The 17752-nt window shown below is 39.5% G+C and overlaps 1 protein-coding gene across 1 annotated transcript in view; it reads right to left on the reverse strand.

The window, feature by feature from the left end:
- Positions 1-17752, reverse strand: part of TENM2 (teneurin transmembrane protein 2) — a 167304-nt gene extending 149552 nt beyond the window's left edge. The window contains exons 1-3 of the mRNA XM_085299595.1: positions 17699-17752; positions 16794-16897; positions 14870-15108 (exon numbers count right to left, since the gene is read on the reverse strand). Of these exons, the coding sequence (XP_085155721.1) occupies positions 14870-15108; positions 16794-16897; positions 17699-17752 (397 nt within the window). The remainder of the gene's footprint in view (positions 1-14869; positions 15109-16793; positions 16898-17698) is intronic.

Genomic DNA, 17752 nt, shown 5'->3' on the forward strand with positions numbered 1-17752 from the left:
AATATATYCAAGAATGAGTCTGGGGCAAAATACTGACAAATACACAAAATAAGCAAGCTAAAAATACAGGATGTATTTTTGCAGTTTTTGTTAATTTACAGTAATATTAGTTATTTCCAGTGGAGTACAAATGATCATCTATTTATAACTTAAGTGCATCTAGCAACACACAACAAAAAACAGGTGAAATCAATCAATAGACTATCTACAGATGTAATTGGTTTCTATAAATATCTATACCCGCACAGACATAAACACACATATACACAGACTAAGTAAACTACTGAAATGTATAATATAATTCTATCTACTACAAATCTGGCTTTTTCATAACCTTCAGCCCAAACACTGTTATAAGCACGCCATTTCACTTCAGACCTTTGACTTCCAAGATGGCTTTAGGAAAAAGATGTACTCATATTTAGGAAAAGCTAGAGAGGTTTCCAACCCCCTCAGAATTGAACTGAGGAAATTGCTTTATACAACTATAAAAAKTATAATATACAAATTCAGAACAATGACTACACTAGAGAACAGGAAAGCTACRAAACACACTCAAACGTTCCCTCGTCTGCAAACCGCTCTGGGATTGGCAGAGTGCACAAGCTGGACCATGCAGCACAAGCTGTTTATGGAGAACACTTGAAATCTGTTGAAAATGTGCAAGTGGTAACTGAGAGCTGAAAAAATTTAATCTACATATGAACACCATTAGAATTATTAAGTTTTGGTCCTGACTTTTGGTTCAGACCTTTCCAGTAGAAAGRACTAAGATCTGTGATCAGGATCAACTTCACACTCAGAAGTTGAAAGTCGCCTGGCCCTTGCAGCCACTTACAAACTCAGTCCAAAGCTGTGYGCTGCTCCTTCCGTGTGGACTCACCGAGCTGACACCAGCTGCAGGTGCAGCGGAAAGGCACGCACCCYAGGAACCCGCTCGGTCCCAAGCCCAGGCCACAGAGCTGTAAGGCGTGCGGGGATTTACAGCACGCTTCACGACCTGTCGGTCATGCTTTTCCCATGTCTCTGGGGCCCTTGAAAAAGGCGGTGCCAGAAGGACACCAGGGACTGTGTGAACTGTCCCAGCAGGCTACGCCTGCCCAGTGATCTAAGTCACTCAGCCATGTTGTACTGCAGACTAACTCAGCAGCAAAACACTACTCTACTACAGCAGCTGAAATGTAAAGGCTCCTACTTCAGGTGCAGGTTGAAATGCAGGTTAGGATGCAGACAGCTTTGCAAGTGGGATCCAGCAATTCTCAAATGGTGAATTCTATACTACCAGCAAATTAGGGAAACCACATTCAAAACTATACATTTCCAAATGCACACACAGTTACGGAAAAGCAACCTCCCGCTATTTCAGTTTTTCCATTATACATCCAGTGGTCCAAGAGTTCCAACTCAGTGTTAAGCAAATCATGCAGTGTTTAAGAGCCTTTTCCTATTCTATCTGTTTACAATTTTCTGCTAGTAAATACGGGAGAAAAGATGAGTGATTTATGAATGCTCACTTTATGAAGTCAAAGAGCATATTAAAACAATACTTCATAGCACAGTGAAATAGAGTTGAACAGACTGTTTTCATCCTGTGGTATATTTTATAGAAAAAAACATGCAGAAATTTGTGACGGGATAAAATAAAATAGTAAAGATGGAGAGAATTACATGTATTAGATGCTGTTAAATCTTGATTTCTACTAAAGCAAAAGATAAAAACAGCTCTGTCAGAGATCTGTATAAAATGTGAAAGAGGAGATGAAATTTGCAGCTTTTCAACCACAGTAATTTCCCTTTAAAAACATTCCAGGACAAAATTGAGTGAAACCTCCTTTACCAACCTACATCTCGTTCTATTTCCAGTCTCTCTGTTACATAATATGACAGTGACTAGTGCTGATCAAATGACAGAAAACCAATCAARTAGCAAGACGCACGTTGCTATTTTCTTAAATGTCTATAAATTCACTGCTTTCAGTACCACTAACCCACTTCCTTAGCCTCAGGCTAATCGCCAACGTTTGGCCATGGTTGCCTCACCAATTGGATCGACTCAGCTTGTGGTAGCAAATAACAAGTCTCTGAATTGACTAAAGTGCATCAGAATGATAGAAGAAAAAAAAAACGGCTATGAAAATACATCAGCAGCTGCAGGTGCATACTCAGGTAGCGCTCAAGGAGAATGTATATTCTCATTTGTAGCTCATTTGCTGCAAAAAGGATTGAAGTTTAAGATATGCCATGGAGTACAATATGGCAATCCAAGCAAAGAACGGCAAAACAACTTTTCTGTATTTCTGAGAACAAATAGCTGTCTCTACCATCACATCATTGTTTTACTATTACCAGCTAATACAACAGCAGACAGAAAGTGCAGCTGCGGTCCACAGAATATTTGGCATTTCTGGCCCAAGCATAATCCCTCATGTAATGAAAAACCCATTTCTATTTCTGCTTCCTCGCTACTCTTCATACTGAAGAGGCTTGCGTCTGTCTCCCATTTATTGAAGCTTATTCTTCATCTAGACAGCCAGGTCTGGTTAGTATTAGAAATTAGGTTTTAAATTACTATTTTTCTATTATTTATTTTAGGGTTTTCTGGAAGCCTTCAGAGGTACAGAAAAATTCATCATGTGAAAAGGACCCTAATACTCTCAAGGAACTAAGCCCCAAATCCCTGACCCACGTTAAAGAACTTTGATGTTTCTAAGGTTCAAAAATAAATTCAGGTTATAAAGACAGTAACATTACTTTAAGAGTTAAAATGACAGGAAAACGTCAAATAAGTAAATAACTCCCATGCAAGAATAAGAATAATCTGAAGATCACCCGAGCTTTTTCTTAATGAGCAGCTCCATTAAGGGCTCTTACTTCGCTTTCATCAGGCAGTCGGAGGTTTGTATTTTCAGTGATTAATGGATTCTCAAGATGTAGATGGGTGTGAGTGAATCACGGGTACATAAAYGATTAAAGAAACAACAGGTGAATTAAACTTTTGGCTTAACAAATGTTATGGGCCTCTCTTCCCTCTTTACGCTCACTACCGCCATGTGTCCAATTTTAAGAGGACTGCCTGTATTTTTAGGTCCCAGCTCTGCCCTGCACTGTCCTAAGCATGCACGGTTCTCCTCTTGGGAAAGACTTGGTATGATACAGGCACGCTAACATATTGCTGTAAGCTAAACAGTACTACGAGGTTACACTGCATTGCTTTTCTCTGGTAACGGTTAGAAATCATGCTGTGAAATTTTTACACCTCTTTCACTGAAGGGCTAATTATTTTCAAGTACTTTGCGTTAACCACAGACCAGCAGACATGGTATAAATTCACATCCTCCTTTATGTTACTTTGGTATACTCGCTAGGTATTCCTGAGATTTTTCCAGTATCTATTCAGAGAGACCTGGACAGGCTGGAGAGCTGGGCAGAGAGGAACCTCATGAGGTTCAACAAGGGCAAGTGCAGGGTCCTGCACCTAGGGAGAAATAACCCTAGGCACCAGTCCAAGCTGCGGGCTGACCTTCTGCAGAGCAGCTCTGCAGAGAAGGACCTGGGAGTGCTGGTGGACGACAAGTTGACCRTGAGCCAGCAATGTGCCCTTGTGGCCAAGAAGGCCAATGGTTTCCTGGGGTGCATTACGAAGAGTGTTGCCAGCAGGTCGAGGGAGGTGATCCTGCCCCTCTACTCAGCCCTGGKGAGGCYTCATCTCGAGTACTGCGTCCAGTTCTGGGCTCCCCAGGACAAGAGAGACATGGAGCTACTGCAGAGAGTCCAGTGTAGGGCTACAAAGGTGATCAGAGGGCTGGAGCACCTGCCCCATGAGGAACGGCTGCGAGAGCTGGGCCTCTTCAGCCTGGGGAAGAGAAGACTGAGGGGGGATCTGATCCATGTGTACAAGTACCTGAAGGGAGGGTGCCAAGGGGCCGGGGACAAACTCTTTTCAGTTGTCCCATGTGRCAGGACAAGAGGCAATGGGCAGAAACTGAGGCACAGGCAGTTCCGCCTGAACGYGAGGGGGAATTTCTTCCCTGTGAGAGTGACGGAGCACTGGGACAGGTTGCCCAGAGAGGCTGCGGAGTCTCCTTCTCCGGAGATCTTCAAGGCCCGCCTGGCTGCAACCCTGTCTACCATGCTCTAGGTGTCCCTGGCTGAGCAGGGAGGTTGGACTAGACGATCTCCAGAGGGTCCCTTCCAACCTTACTGATTCCATGATTCATTTTCTCAGCATATCAAGCACTATTTTCTCTCTTTTCATGACTTATCAAACRACATAACCATCTTATATCAACAAATACATTCTCACCAAAAAAAATCTCTTTTCCTCTGCAGAAGAAAACATTACTCTCACGACTATAGTTCTGTTAAAGCTGACTCCAATTGTTATGAACAAAACCTGGATTTGCTGATAAATCACATGCCTTTGATCAAACCAGCTCCCCTACACTTACAGAGAGATTTAGCAATGTTCTAGTTAGCTATACCTCAAAGTTCCCAATTTACAATTGAAATTTTGTAATTTGTTCTTCTGACTACAGTGTTACACAAAATTATTACAGATAGCTTACCAAACCTTTGACAGCAGCAGGCTGGCTTTGCCCTTCCTGTTGGTACAACACTGTGCTAAAGGTGGTTACCTGGCCAAACTGGGACAGAGAGAACCAGCAGCTCATGCCCCTCYTCTTGCTGAAGTAGACATAGCCAGGGCACTCTGATATCTCCTGCCTTCCTCATATAATTCTCCAGCCTCTAATTACTACCTTAATTATATGTGGGTTTTGCACCTTAAAGAAAGAAGGAAGGAAGGCTYTGACAGGAGCAATGAATAAAGGAAAAGATGGAAATGAACAAAATACAAGTCCAAAAATAATAGAGGAYACAACTGAATAACTCAGATATAAGCAAAACAACTATTAACATACTGGCACAGGGAGTATATACACAACACACTAACTGACCTTTCAGAGTCTTGTTTAATCCAAAACAATTCTTACAAAGCAGATAAAAGTATCGCAGACGCAGAGTATGTGCTCTCATCAGGCAAAACGGGAACGTATTCCACCATACAGGCATTAGTTTGTTAAAACATYTTCTATTCTACGACTTTCCTCAGAAAGTATTTAGTAAGAAAAATGTTGGAAGAAATCAGCTGATCAACCAACCAGTAAATTAAAAAAAGCTTAAAATTAAATTAACTGCAGAACCGTTATGCATTATGTATATTAGCTTTTAAAAATTAAATGTGACATAGCAGGATAAATCTGGACAYGTCAGAAGAAGAAAACAAACAAACCATCCCAGAACATATTTAAAGTTTTAGGTAAGGTTCTGCAAGATCAACCTAAAGAGAATGAAATTCTTTCCCATTCAGGAACTATATTAATACCAACGCTTGTCTTTCCTACTAATTGTCGGGTAATAGTCAAGGYAAAGACATTAATAATCACATAGCAGGGTTCCACAGTTATTCTCTAATTACCAAGTCTGCTCAACATATAAGTCAAAATACAATTTTTCATGTTTTGGCCCTTTAATTCAAGCTTCTGATGCCAGAAATGATTAAGAGTAATGAACTAGGACAGAATTTCCTGAACGCCAAGAAAGCAAACATCTGTCAAATAGAAGGCGCTCCTCTCCACAGCCTTTGCTATTGAATAAAATAGGCTTTGGGTCTCAGACAGCTATTATGGTCAAATTCTGCTCTAGAAGACAAACACCTATATTTCGTGAAAGAAGCACATATCTTGTTTGGCACACATCATAACTCAGGCAAAATTGCCTCAAATGATTAGAAACAGGAATAACCCCTTGCAATGACACAAGCAAGGGCTAGCTGGCTGGAGGCAGCTCTGCAGAAAGGCCCTGAGGCTCTTCGTGGACAGCAAGCTGGGCAGGACCCAGCAGCTGCCCTGGCAGCAACGAAGGCCAGCAGCACCCAGGGCTGCACGAGCAGCAGCACAGCCAGAGACRGTGGAAGCGGGTATCCCCCTCTGCTCAGTCCTCATTAGGCTGATTCTAGAACAACTGCACCTGGGGTTGGCCTCCCTACAYGACAGACACTAATAAACTGGACGGAATCCAGTGGAGGCCACCAAGATCCAAGATGATCAGGGGGCTGGAGCACTTGCGTGAGGAAGTTGGGACAAGAGACAGGGCACAGACTGAAATGAAGTTCAGAGCAGATATAAGGAAGTACTTTTTCCCAAAGAAGAGAGACAGGCAATGGAACAAGTTGCCCAGGAAGCTTTATCCATTCTTGCAGGTTTTCAAGGCCAGACTGGACTTCACAGCTGACCGAGCTTTGAGCAGGAGTGTTGGACCTCWAGACGTTCCTTCCAACCTGGATTATCCTATAATCCTATGAGTTCCTAAATTAACTTCTAAATCTGGAGTGCAAAATTAGTTGAAAGGATCAGATAGATTTGTCAAGGAAAATGCTTTTTTCCTGACTGTTGTACAAAGCATTACTCATAAAGCGTGACATAATATGCATACRATGTGCTAGGCATTCAAAGTCACTGACCTTTGAAAGTCCAAGATTTTATTCCTGGACATAGAGACTACATAAATTGCTGAGTTTTTTTGTATCTTAGTTGTGAAATGAGTAGGCAGCTGAAAGTACGATGCAGCAAGACTACACACAATCAGAGTCTGAAAGCTGAAAGGAACCCATTTACTAACTCTTGAATGGTTTTTTAGATTACCAAAAGGAGGTAATTTCATCATTTTACATTAAACAGTGAATAAAGCTTTTTGTCATTTCATAGAGTCATGTGTCATYTTTCTTCCCCCCCCYYTTTTTTTTTAATTTGTAATTTCTGTAGGCTGCTGCCTTCTCTTATTATTTCACAATTTACATTTAATTCCTATTTTTATATTTTGTCTTCTTACAAGTTCCTTGAACATATTCTTCTCTCTTCAGTAAGCTTAAGCACTTTTATTTGTGGTTTTGCTTGGCTTACAGAACAATATTACAGAGTTACATTAGCTACACTTACAAAATCCACTTCAYGTCTTTCAATTTGCCATTTCCCCATTCAGCAAATAAAGTTATATTCTTAAAGGCAAGCATGTACTTCTAACTGAAACAAATAAAATCTGTAAGTGTACTGAAGTGCAAAACAATATAAACAGTTAACAAAGAAGTTCAGCAACAAGTAATCAGTGTAAATGAACTCATAAATGATCAACTGGTGATCTCTGTATAAATAGCATCTGGCAGAGCAACGCTTCCCCTGGGMAGCTTGAGACATTTTACATTGATATGGAACACACTTTTCAGAGAGAATGACCACAGATTTGATAGGTATATATGGCTTAGTATTATATTAGCAAAATTTAATCTTCAATACCCCCTCATAATCACCCTTTCCCTGAAAGATGGTCTCATTTCAGTACGCAGGGTTGGGTTATAAAGCATGTCTCACTAAATTGTCTCAAAGCTTCTTCATCTCTCCACCCACCCCCATTTCCTGCAAAACTTGCTGATGAGGCTTCACACCTGTGATTCTGGGCTGAAATCTTAGACTACTAAGCACATTTTAGAGTATTCAGTATTTGCACTGATGAAAGTGAGAATAGACTTTGTTTCACATTCGTTATGATACCCAGGATGTTTCCTCGTCTGAGTAGGTGGTAGAACTACAGTGCATGTGGAGCACAGCATGTACAGCAATATTACCGCTACAAACTGAGAACACAGGCACCACTGAGGAGGCTATTCTTGCAGCTTTGAGTAGAAAGACAAAACCTGTACCGTACAATTAATAATTTTACTACTAATTAAAAAACTAATTTTAACACTATTTCTCAAAAATTTCTAAGTTAACTATTGCTTCCTGTTGCATCACATTGCTCATTTTTGTGAYGCTAACCTCTACCACACCACACATTTGAGTAGTGCAGCACCAGGTACTACCACAATGAGAAATACAACTAAGTTAAACACCTTCACTTAACTTCACATTGAGTGAAAAGGGAACTTTATACTGACTATCCCAGTAGTGCTTCTAGGGAGTGCTACCAGCATCCCTGAAAAAGATTTCCTGAGAATTATCCTAGACTGCGTTCTGCAATCATGTATTAAATACAAACAAGTACACCCCCTAAAAGYCCAAACTCCAACAATATACAAAAGAAAAGTTTTTGGTCCCCAGTTTCTTGACAAGGYTTCAGGGTATACTTGTTTGACTTGGTATCCTTAGAAGCCTCAACAGCTCTCTTCTCAGGAGCTGCCATCAGACAAGCTTACAAAGGTGCTGCTCTTCCTCACAGCGACTGGTACCAGTCAGCAAGACCCTCCGAACGTGCGACAGGCAAATCCCAAACAGCAGCTGCAACATGACACAGATGCACTTGTGCTACTCACAAATTGGAGCATTTAAGTACCGTGAGTGATGCACTACAAGAAAATACTAACCCAACAGGTTTGTACTATTAACTCCTAGGGAAATATTCATGCAAATAAATAAATAAATAGCAAAGTAAGCAAGGCCCGGAGACAGAAGGGGGAAAAAAGAGGAGCAGGGCTGAGAATAAGGAGTCTGACAAGGGATATTTGTATTATCACTTGTCCAAGACTCTTCCTTCTCTTCAATATGTGAAAATGGAATCTCTTTGAACTCTGTCTTTACAGAACTTCATCTCATCGCCTTTGAGGTGTGCTCTGATGGACATGTCCCCTCCCTGACAAATGCTGGCAAGCAGATGACTGCTCTTAGAAGATATGGGTATGTGCCAGCATCCTAGCAGATGCAGATCCATGCACACGRATTTGCTTTCCTGCTTTTGATTATTGCCTCTTAGCTGATACTTATTTACAACGCAAATTTAAGAACAGAACCTTTTCTAATAAAGAACTAATCTCACAAGATGCAAATCCCTCAGTTTGCATTGATTTCAAGTGAAATCTGAGAGCGGTGACTGGCAGCCAGATGCCCTCTGCCTCTCAGGGGTTCCAACTTTGCATGATTTTCCCTTATTTCAGTCCTGGTCTAGCATATTTGATTTCAGTGAAGTCTGAAATGAGTGGTATCTGACCCTACAAGTAAAATCCAACAAACACAAGAAATCAAATGAAATGGAGGTTGCCATTTGTCAAAAACAAATAAAAAACAGAGGAAATGTACACAGCAACCACTTATGTGAACTGTATTAATTAATCTAGATCTACGGAATCAAAGCCAACAAGACTACTAGCCTTACGCCATCATTAAAGGTGTCTGAATTAAAAAACACTCYTCATGTGAACGGTTAAAAATGGTAGTCAGTCTAACATTAGTTGGTTGTAAGCCAGTGTTTCTGGGAGCTGTGTCGTTTGCAGTGCTCCAGGCTCTTTAGTAAAGTACTTTACAGTCTGAGCATTCTATTTCCTAACAAAAAATTACAGATGTGAATGAACACAAAACTTCACGCAAGCACGTACATTAATATCTTACTGATTTGTGGTAAGAAAATAACTCAAGTTGATACCTACAGACTACACGTTCATGAACAGTAGGTTGCATATACCTATTTCATACAGAACAGTCCGAGGATGAGACTTCTGTGTTCAAGGCTCATTTTATAAGAACCCCACAACTTTTATTACTTGATCGTCACAGAAACAAATGAATACTTTTGTGAGTATGGGAAAGGTAACAGAATACATTAAAAACTTATTTGCCTGTGACTATAGCTACAAACCACCTGCTATGATTCTTCTTCATAGGAAGAAGTTTACCAAAATGTTTGTTACGTGCACCACTATTTTGGGGCTGTAAATTTGAATATATAGGGGAATAGAAAAAGAAATTTTATTTGCTTAATTAACTGCCACTGCCTTTGGCAAATCAGCTCTTCAAATAATGAGATTCATTTCACATAGCACAGAAGGGAATGCAGTATTTTAAGTTTATGCAGAAAATGGAAGTTTATTTTAAACCTCATATATCTTTAAGACCAAACAACACTGAAGAACAGAATGAGTGATAGTATTTTTCCTACGCAGGAAATACACTAAAGATGTAATGCAAGTGTGCTGTTCTCCTAATTTCTTTCTTTCATCTTCTTAAGTTCTAGCTCTTTCACATGATAGGAGTAGATAAAATAGCACCGACACTCTCCAAGCTATCAGTGTGAGTCTCAACATACCGTTTTCAAGAGCAGCAACTTTAAACCCACTGATGCTTTTAACTTCCACAGAAAATAATAGTTCTATTGTTTTCAAAGGAAAGTAAGTAGTCAAAATTACCACTTTTTAACATACTGACACTTTGATGGCCAGATGTTCTTCTAAGCTCAAAGTTAGACTGGCAGAAGTCACAGCAGTATAGAGGCTTGCATAAAATGTTGTATCTCACGTTGGACTGCAATCTTTAGTGAAAAAGACAGGAAAATTTTCATTTTCCTTTCCTTCTTTCTTCAGTTTTGTATTTTCCCCTCAGGTTTGTCATGAATCTAAAGAACTAACAGTTAATTTAACATGACAAATGCTTTCATCGCTCCCCTCAGTTCTGAAGCGAACACTCTGACAGAGTATGTGCGGTATATGCTTTTCTTTTGATACATTATAAATTACCTTCTTGTAACTGGGTTTTATGACCAGTCCAGTATTTTCAGGATGTCCTAATCTGAATGACTTCATGTGTCACCCCAGGATACTAAGAATAACTCCTGGGCTTTAAGAAACGATGTGTGTCACACACAGCACTGTAGTACAATTTTATTTACATAGTGAGTGCTGAGATTTGCCAAGATGTTGTAAAATATTAGCAAGTTATGCTATGAATTTCATTTATGTCAGTCCTACTGAAGAAACACAGAAGTGATAATTCTGGGTTAGCTAAACAGGTCACATTTTGKGCATAAACTAAGTAAAAAGTTAACCGAAGTGAATCTCTCATATTCTCTGACATTAAAGTATCTTAAAATGCTCTTTTTCATGGAAACCTTCTCAAAGATTTTTGCCTCTGTCTTTTCCTTTAACAAGAACAACAAAAAAATCCTTGTCTTGCTTTATTTTCAACCTAGTGGAAATGATGCATGTAGGAGTTTCTGCAGAAATTCCTCCAGGGAAATGAAATGTGCAAAYGAAATGTCCAATGAAATGTCCTGTATGTCCAAGGTAGCAAACTGTATGCATAGAAAATGTGCATGTTCTGCACATACACAGAGACACTGCCATACAGGTCAATGTAGGTCAGTACAAGGCAGACTACAGGAATTTGTCYCAGATATAAGTCAGGTTAAGTTTCAGAGGAAGATTTGGGAAAACTCAGAGTAGATAAAATTATATTGTCAATATTTTCACAAATGTTTAACTTTTTTTAATCTCAGTAATATCTTTAAATAACATCAATTRCTCAGTCTGGCAAAAAGTTCAAAGGTTACTTATGCACTACATATTTATTTTTTACAGCTTTAAATGTACTATCATTTTGTTTCATTCATTTTTCTACCTACAGTATCATAAAGTCAATAAGAATGCCTAAATCATTTAATATTCATTCTCTTCACCTCTGTTATGACGTCTTGTATTTTTTTACATCTCTTCTATTTAGAAATTTTTTCATGCCACCCATAATCTTTGTCAGTCCTCTGAAAGCCATGTATTTAAACTTGTACATAGCATATTTTCAATGAACTGTTTCGATTCCCACTTCTCTTTTATAATAGGACAATTCATTCTGAACCTCTAAAATCTATGAGAACTGTGAAGTAGTTCTTCAACATAATTTACTTCATACTAGCCAGCACTGCGTTTTTCATTTATCCTACAATAGCCTTCACTAGCATTGCTAAGATCTTCACAGATCACGGAGCATTGACAAACCTAATAGCAAAGCATTTGCCACCAATTTTGATGATTTTTTCTGTAACTATTACTTTTAACATAAGTAACCCGGGTAACATAACCTCTGCAATGGTGGAGAGCAAGAAATGGGTCTCTGTGGACTTGCATAGCAGAAAAACATTAACAGCACCTTAAAAAATTCTCCTATTCTTGAAGTGCTGACAGTAAAATACATCAGGAGGAATTACTGCAAGACGGAGCATTGCGCTTCATCCTGTGTATCTTGGGGGAAMTTAAACAACATCTTTCTTCATCCTAAGATTTCCAGCTCCCCTGCTTAGATGAACAGCTCCCCCCCCCCACTGCCTCGGCAGTTAGGACTGAATCGGGATTCCGGTCTGCTCTGAACATTATTCGAGGGATCTGCTGTGGAAGCGGACGGGCGCCTCTCCTCCCGCCAGACCGACCTTCGGAGGCTGCCCGGCCGCGAGCCCCGCGCTCCCCGGCGAGGCACGGCATGGCACGGCACGGCACCCTCGGGGCATCCTCCACAGCAAGGTACGCCAGGCCTTTTACCACGAGGAGATGACTGGCTCCTCTAGTGCTGCATCAAGCACCTTAAGTGTCGTAGCACAGGGGGAGGGGGAGCAGAGTCCCAGCAATGGCAGGGGGGTGGATTAGTTTACGGCCAACGCTCTTCTGCTGGCTCCATCCTGTGGAAYGAACTGTACGAGTTTTTGCTGAGAGCGAGGGAATCAACTTAACGAATGGCCTACCTGAAGCACATCCTGTCTATCCTTCTGTTCTTCCTATGTGCCTAGAGCCATGCAACTTCTTTAGCTTTTCTTTTCTATTTCCATCCTTTTAAGTTATGATCACAGTGGATCCATCAAATCTATTCACAGGATTAACTGCATCTATTTTCTAGTTTTGACAGCTACTTTTCAAAGCACTTATTTTTACTTTGTATGGCGTGAAGCTTGTCAGGTCTGATTATTTAATCCTTGAACCAACATTTGCTTTCTAAAACCTGCTTTCTCCTGTTTACTAGCCAACTCCCATGCRCTCATCATTCTCTAGTTAGCAAAGACAACGTCCAAAACTTCCGCCAAAACTGCTCTCCTAGTTCATTACTTGAGGTGATAGATCATTTGCCAACTGTTAAGGGACAACACATTGCATAATGGTATGCCTTGTTACAAACAGTAAGAAAGGAAAAAATGCTATGAAAGGATAAAGCATGTATAACCACGCTGCAAAGCTCTGGTTTAGCTTTGAGCACTGCAAATACCAAGCAAAAATATGTTTCATAATCCATCATTTCAAAGTTATGTACCTGATTAAAATATTCATTTGGRATGTACAGCTTCCTTTGTGCCTGAATACTCACAAAAGAAACTACTGTACGGTAACTATCAAATTCAACAGATCATGTGCTTTGCAATCTTTTTATTTATCTATCAAATCAAGCCTGTTGCTAGTCTGAGCTTTTCTATAGAAGAAACAGGTTGGTTACCTTTGTAATAGCTAGTATGCTGGCACGCAGGGTTCTGAACTGCACTGGCCTAAAGAGACAGCAGCAATAAAGCAGTTAGTCAGCTCTCACACTCCTGTTATATATTAATCATATATGGAAGCTCRTTAATGCAAAGAATGAGGTTTCCTTAGAAGGCAGCATCTATCCTGTAGAGTCACATTTTATAAGACCAAAAAAATCATTCTCTTCAAAGGGAGAGATGTAACCTTAGCTGGACCTCTGGCTTGCAACGCACCCATCTCCTGCACAACCAATACCACCCTGATCACACAAAGCCTTTGCTCACAAATTTGAATCTCTGACATCAATCCTCAAACAAAAGAACAGGTAGTGGCAGCTTTTCTGTGATACAAATGCTCATCTACCCTCTACTATTTTTTTTTGTTTTGTTTTGTTTCTTTAATTCCAAGAAAGTTCTGCAGAATATTCCTCTCTCCTACCCTGCCAGCTACCAGACTGGATGAAGTGGCAGATATCATCCAAGCAGACTCTTAATAGGGAGAAAAATTCAGCACATCTTTTCAGGGCTTTCTAGCCCTATGTATGAGCCTTGCTGACTACAGCAGTAATTATTAGTATCATCATGATCTAAAAACCAAATATAACACGTCTGGCTAATATTAACACAAGATATGGACAAGCTACCACAAYGATGCAATTTATTCAGCGAAGCTAGAGAGGTTGTGCATGCTGTCATTACCATCTATGTATTGTTGAGGGCTCTGTAAAAGGTACAAAATGCACAGCTAATTCGTGCAGACACTAAGGAGAAGCTCCAGAACACCAGACAACGAAGGGGATATCAGGGGGGAAAAATCAGAAAAAAATTAAGCTAGGAAAGACAAAAAAAACTGCAGCATGTTAAAAAAAGCTCTAAAAGACTACAGAAGGATATAGCATGGTCATTATTAATGATATTATGTAAATAAAATGTGATCATTATTAACATAGGTTACAGGAAATAAGTGTAAAAATTGATTTTCTTTCTATATTTGTGCCTACTGAATATTAAGGATGTGTAGAACATGGAAAATAGTATACGAAATGGGATAGCCACTATTCAGATATTCAGATTTAACACCAATCGCAATTTAGGCATGCATATATTCACTTGTTAATCAAAATGAATTTGTTTTTCTCTAAATGCAAAAAGCTATAGTAGTATCTAAATTCAGATCCAGGWATCTTCCATTATACACATTAGTCCGCTACCTATCACATTTTTTCAAATATTTTAAAAATATACAGTAGTATATAACAAAAATCATCATTGTATCAACCTCTSTGTGGGGGAAGTGTGAGATCTGCATATCTGGCACCTAAAGTTAACACTATACACTGAAGAATCTGAATTACTCTTTTGCTCCCACTTCTACTATGCCAGCAAGCAGGACTTGATTTTTTTTTTTTCTCTTCAACCAATATAAAGAATAGTAATGGTTTTTACACACTAAGAACACRGGGGTGTGAAAAAAAACTAAATCATCCTTTTACCTGCTGAGTCTTGATTTGCTGACAGCCTAAACAAAATCAATGTGGTTAGGCAGAGAAAACAGCCTTACCTATGAAATAAGCTAGGAGGATGGCAAGCAGAACTGCAGCAGCAATTGCAGATAAAGCAGCACATTTCCAGCTACAATACTTGGAGGGCTTTTTCAGCTTGAACGCATTCCTGGAGAAAGTATTTCTAGGTAACAGTCTGGGGGGTGGAGTGTAAACTGTTCCTGAGGTCAACGGGTAACCAGGGGAGGAACTACTGAAGAGTGGAGTAGTTCCAGAAGATGTCTTGAACAAGAAATGCCTGTAAAACAAAAAAATGAAACACAGCTGAAAATGGGAAGTCCTGTGAGAATAAGAGAGAGGTGAGAATGTATCCTATTCCTGTTCCTTCCCAGCTTCTGTAATGTCTTAAACTCAAGAGAGTTTTGTATGGAGAAATAAAGAGCTGAAAACTCAAAATCTTTTTGCCACCAGTACTTAACACTGTCAGTGAATCAGTAAGGTAGATAGATATTAAAAACAAAAAGCAAGAAAACAAACAAAAAACAACAAAAAAAACAGTTTTACTTTTGTCAGGATATCCTTTCAAACCTTTCTGTAATTTGAAACAACTTGATCAGATATTAGCTAAAACACCAATATGACCAATTAAGTGATTTTTCATGCCAGATGAGATGGYACCTCAAGCAGGAACAGCCTAGTAACAGAGCTCAGAAGTGACGTGACTATCACTGCCTATTTGCCTGTACTTGATTAAGATAAAGTAGCTAGTTACAATACAAAATACCTGTATGTTTATTAGTTTAACAGAAYTCTTCACTTTTCTAGAAAGCATCCTTTCTGAGCTCACAGGCTTAGATGATTTCCCTGTGGGATCTACTACCCAAACTCTAAGATCAAAAAATCTGCTAGTCTCATTAATAACCTTGGAAAAAGCTGCCAGGAAAAAAATGCTGAGACGCACTTCAGTACTGTAGGAAAGAGATTTTTGCCAGAATTAGAATAAACCTTGTTTTTTTCTTTTTTAATGATATTGAGGTTTGGTTTGAGTTACTAAAACCATCATTGAAAGCACAGGACTCAGCAGAAAAAGAGGACTGTCCAGACTTATGTGAGGAAAAAAAATAAGGGAGAACATACAGTATCCAACAAATTCTCATAACATGTTGCCAACATTTGGATGCAGAAAATGGGGAAAGCAATCTGGCTCCTCTAGATGAACTCCTCATGGTCAGGAAGAACTGGTTACAAGCATGTTCCTACTAAATCATGAAAAGAGAAGCACAGAATAAAGGCAGCCATCTTCAAGAACGTAGGCTTTAATACTCTGGATCAACAAGACTGAATTAATATCAATACATCAATATTCAAACACAAATGGTTCACTGTCAAATAGAAAGAACGGTGCAGCACAGTACAGCACTAAGCAATATCTTCATTAATTACTTGGTCAGTGGAATAGAAAGACTGTTAATAAAATCTGTACATCAAACCAATCTGAAAAAGGAGTACATGGGAGCAATTCTGAAAAAAAAATGCTAATAATGACTTTAAAATAGAACATTAKCTCAAAAGATAAGAATAATAAGAAAATAAAGAAATAATCAGCTGCACAGATACTAGAAGGAAAAAAACAGCTAGGCATTATTTCTGAAAAAAAAAAAACCCGTGATGATTGCAGCAGATACCAAACTGAATACAAGTAAAAACTGTCATATTGTGTAAAATAAGAAGGAAAAGGGAAAGGGGAAGCAAGGAGAAAGAGGGAAAAGTAGGAAGAAGGGGAAGGGGGAGTCAGGGGAAAAGGAGAAATGTCCTCCATGTCCATTTTGGATAGGACAAATAGTAGGGGACCTAAGTTTCAGCAAGGGAAACTTCATTTAGAAATCAGTGGAAAAAAAAATCTTGAACTGTATAGATATTTAAGTACCAGATAATCTGTTTATTGTGCACTCTCCAATACTGGAGATGTTAAGAAGTAGGTACCAGGAAAATTTTGGACAAAGCTCCTGTTGCTTTGAGATGGAAGACCTTTCAAGACCCATTCCATACTCCAACACTTCATCATCCTGAGAAGCAACAAGTGCTTCCTGGAATCAATGAGATTGAAGATACTCAGTAATCTGTAAAATGAAAATTACAATCAAAAAAAAAAAGTCTTATTTCAGAGGCAGAAACATTAATTGTTCTTTTTCTAGAGCATCAGAATCAAGTAGGTCACTTGCAARTCACCTGTCAGAACTTTAAAATCAATTTTAGTCACTGTTTATTACAACAATTTAAAAGCTTGCAAATGAAATGAATTTCCTAAGTATGTTTTCCACCCCATCATCAGGCATGTGAATACTTCTAAGCATGCAGCCTACTGTATTCTTACAATACAGAACACCGGAATTAGTTTTAAACAGTATTAGAGCATTTGTTTTGAAATAAAACCCCGAGGATAACGAACTGCATAGGCTTTGCAGACAGTAAAAGGAAGGCCGGCTGGGCTTCCCAGTTCTATGATTAAATACTCACATTTGAAGACAGTCTCTGAAAATCTACTTTTTTTATGCAGTCATTAACCAACTCCATTAACAAACATTAAGAATCGCTTATTTTGACACTGCAACAATACACTTAAAATAGCTATTGGGGAAGAGACAGGGGTATCGGGCTGGTTACGTTACACTAGATTTAGTGGCATTTCGGTTCCTGTTGTCTGATTAACACCTGATTAACGCTTGTGAGCACACCCAGTTTCAGCCCTTGCTGCTTGCTCTCTGGTGTTGAGAATAGCAGCTAGGGACTGAAGCGACACGGAGCACAAGGACGGACGGAAGGGCAGAGAGCTGGCGAGGGAGATTGGATGCAGCGAGGTCTAACGCAGGCTCATTTCTCATGCTCACGTGAGGTCTGCATCTGCYGCAGCCCTGGCCATGCTTCTCGCCATAAATCCGCAT

Source organism: Rhea americana, unplaced genomic scaffold (genome assembly GCF_003343005.1).
Source record: "Rhea americana isolate MKP2758 unplaced genomic scaffold, rheAme1 scaffold_150, whole genome shotgun sequence".
NCBI lineage: Eukaryota > Metazoa > Chordata > Aves > Rheiformes > Rheidae > Rhea > Rhea americana.